Source organism: Austrofundulus limnaeus, unplaced genomic scaffold, assembly GCF_001266775.1.
Source record: "Austrofundulus limnaeus strain Quisiro unplaced genomic scaffold, Austrofundulus_limnaeus-1.0 Scaffold848, whole genome shotgun sequence".
Classification (NCBI taxonomy): Eukaryota; Metazoa; Chordata; class Actinopteri; order Cyprinodontiformes; family Rivulidae; genus Austrofundulus; species Austrofundulus limnaeus.
This window is the reverse complement of record NW_013953250.1, coordinates 1-2,144: the sequence shown is the minus strand read 5'-3', so window position 1 is coordinate 2,144 and position 2,144 is coordinate 1. Positions and strand designations below refer to the sequence as shown.

The window sequence follows — 2,144 nt, the reverse complement described above, 5'->3', positions numbered from 1 at the left end:
GTTACATGTTACATGTTACAGGTTACAGGTTACATGCTACATGTTACATGTTACAGGTTACAGGTTACATGCTACATGTTACATGTTACATGTTACAGGTTACAGGTTACATGTTACATGCTACATGTTACATGTTACATGTTACAGGTTACAGGTTACATGCTACATGTTACATGTTACATGTTACAGGTTACAGGTTACATGTTAGAACAAACCAACTAATAAAGATGTTTATGATGCAGGACTTCTGTTTCAAGAAAGCTCCATTCATTTTTAATTTAACCAAAAATAGATGAAAAAGCTAAATATTTAAAAAGTATGAACTACTGAAATATCAAAAGTAATTTCTGCTGTGTCCTCGTGAGCTGAACTGTGCAACAACTTATTGTCTAAAGATCTWACAGACATAAAAAGAAACAGGAAATGTTTAATAAGCATTTACACAAAAAAAGATCAAATTAAAATAACTGATGAGTGGATGTAAACTTCTGACAAAAACTATTTAAATTAGGTTTTAATTCATTTAACCATTCATGGATCAATAATAATAATTATTATTAATCAGTAATAAGTCTGATATCAGTTTATCTGTAGCTTTAAAACAGGAAGCTTGAAGCACAGAAACAAACTGAACTTTTTAAATCTGAGTCTTCAAATAATCTGAGTCTTAATCCAGCCCCTCTGCAGGATTACACCATCAGTCGTTCTGCAGTTTGAGTTCAGACTCACCTTGTAGAGGTTCCTCTTGTCCGGCTTGGCATAGTGCACGTACGTGCACGGCCCCAGGGTTCTGTAGCTGMGGTTGGAGAAGCAGCCGGCTGCAGAGCTGCAGCTGGGGGAGGAGTCAGCACACGGCAGGCCTGCTGCTGCCACACAGCAACACAACCATCACACACAACGCACACACAACACTGCAAAACCTCTGAGCCATCAGTCCAAACTGTCCTTAACTCTGGCTCAGACTCACAACTTCTGATTTATTTCTTTARAAGTCTAATAAAGTGAACAGAAGGAGAATCAAAGTTTCAGGCCTRGTTCAGCACAGAAACATCAGGAGCTTCAGAGATTAAAACCTAGGAGGGAAACTGAAACATAAAACAGACAGAGGAAAGTCTGAACTGTTAGACTCAACACAAAGACTTGATGATTCAGGACAGGACCTGCAGCTGATGGAGGCAGAGGTGACTTTATTTTCTCAGGTTTCAGTCAGACTCAGCTCACAGGTGGGAACCAGCTGCTCCAGGTGTGCTGTGAAGGAAGTGACATCATCCAGAGGACCCAGTCTTACCTGACAGGGAGTAGTCTGTGGAGCTGAGGTTCAGAGCTGGGGTGTACGTGACGCTGGGGGCCTGCTGGCCCTTCTCTCTCTGTCGGTACCGGAACCAGACCACCAGAACCAGCATGGCCATGATGAGCAGCAGCAGGAAGACGATGCCCAGGACGGCGCCGGCCGACTGRCGCTCCGAGGCCAGAGCCGGGCTGATCTTTGTGTACGGGTTCAGCTCCTCCATCATCAGAGCCGCTGTGGAGAAACCACAGACCATCATCAGGCTTTTATTCTGAAAGGACACTCCTCATTTCTTCTGCTAATTAAAGACAGCTGTCCAGATGTCTAACCTAACCCCAACAGGTCTAAAAGCCTGGCTAATATCCAGGCTAATACACAGGCTAATATCCAGGCCAATAGTCAGGCTAATATCCAGGCTAATATCCAGGCTAATACACAGGCTAATATCCAGGCTAATATCCAGGCTAATATCCAGGCTAATATTCAGGCTAATATTTAGGCTAAAATCCAGGCTAATATCCAGGCTAATATCCAGGCTAAAATCCAGGATAATATCCAGGCTAATATCCAGGCTAATATTCAGGTTAATATCCAGGCTAATATCCAGGCTAATATCCAGGCTAAAATCCAGGCTAATATCCAAGTTAATATCCACGCTAATATCCAGGCTAATATCCAGGCTAATATCCAGGCTAAAATCCAGGCTAATTTCCAGGCTAATATTCAGGTTAATATCCAGGCTAATATCCAGGCTAATATCCAGGCTAAAATCCAGGCTAAAATTCAGGCTAATATTCAGGCTAATATTCAGGCTAATATTCAGGCTAATATTCAGGCTAATATTCAGGCTAATATT

The 2,144-nt window shown here is 42.0% G+C and overlaps 1 protein-coding gene across 1 annotated transcript; it reads right to left on the bottom strand.

Annotated features, from left to right (window-relative positions):
• Positions 1-729: 729 nt before the first annotated feature.
• On the bottom strand, positions 730-1,522 carry LOC106532899 (multiple epidermal growth factor-like domains protein 10; the record flags this gene model as incomplete). Its single annotated transcript, XM_014029066.1, is given in 2 exon segments — positions 730-866; positions 1,289-1,522. Coding segments are annotated over 2 exon segments (363 nt in total), but the record flags the coding sequence as incomplete, so codon positions are not given.
• Between the last annotated feature and the right edge of the window lie 622 nt (positions 1,523-2,144).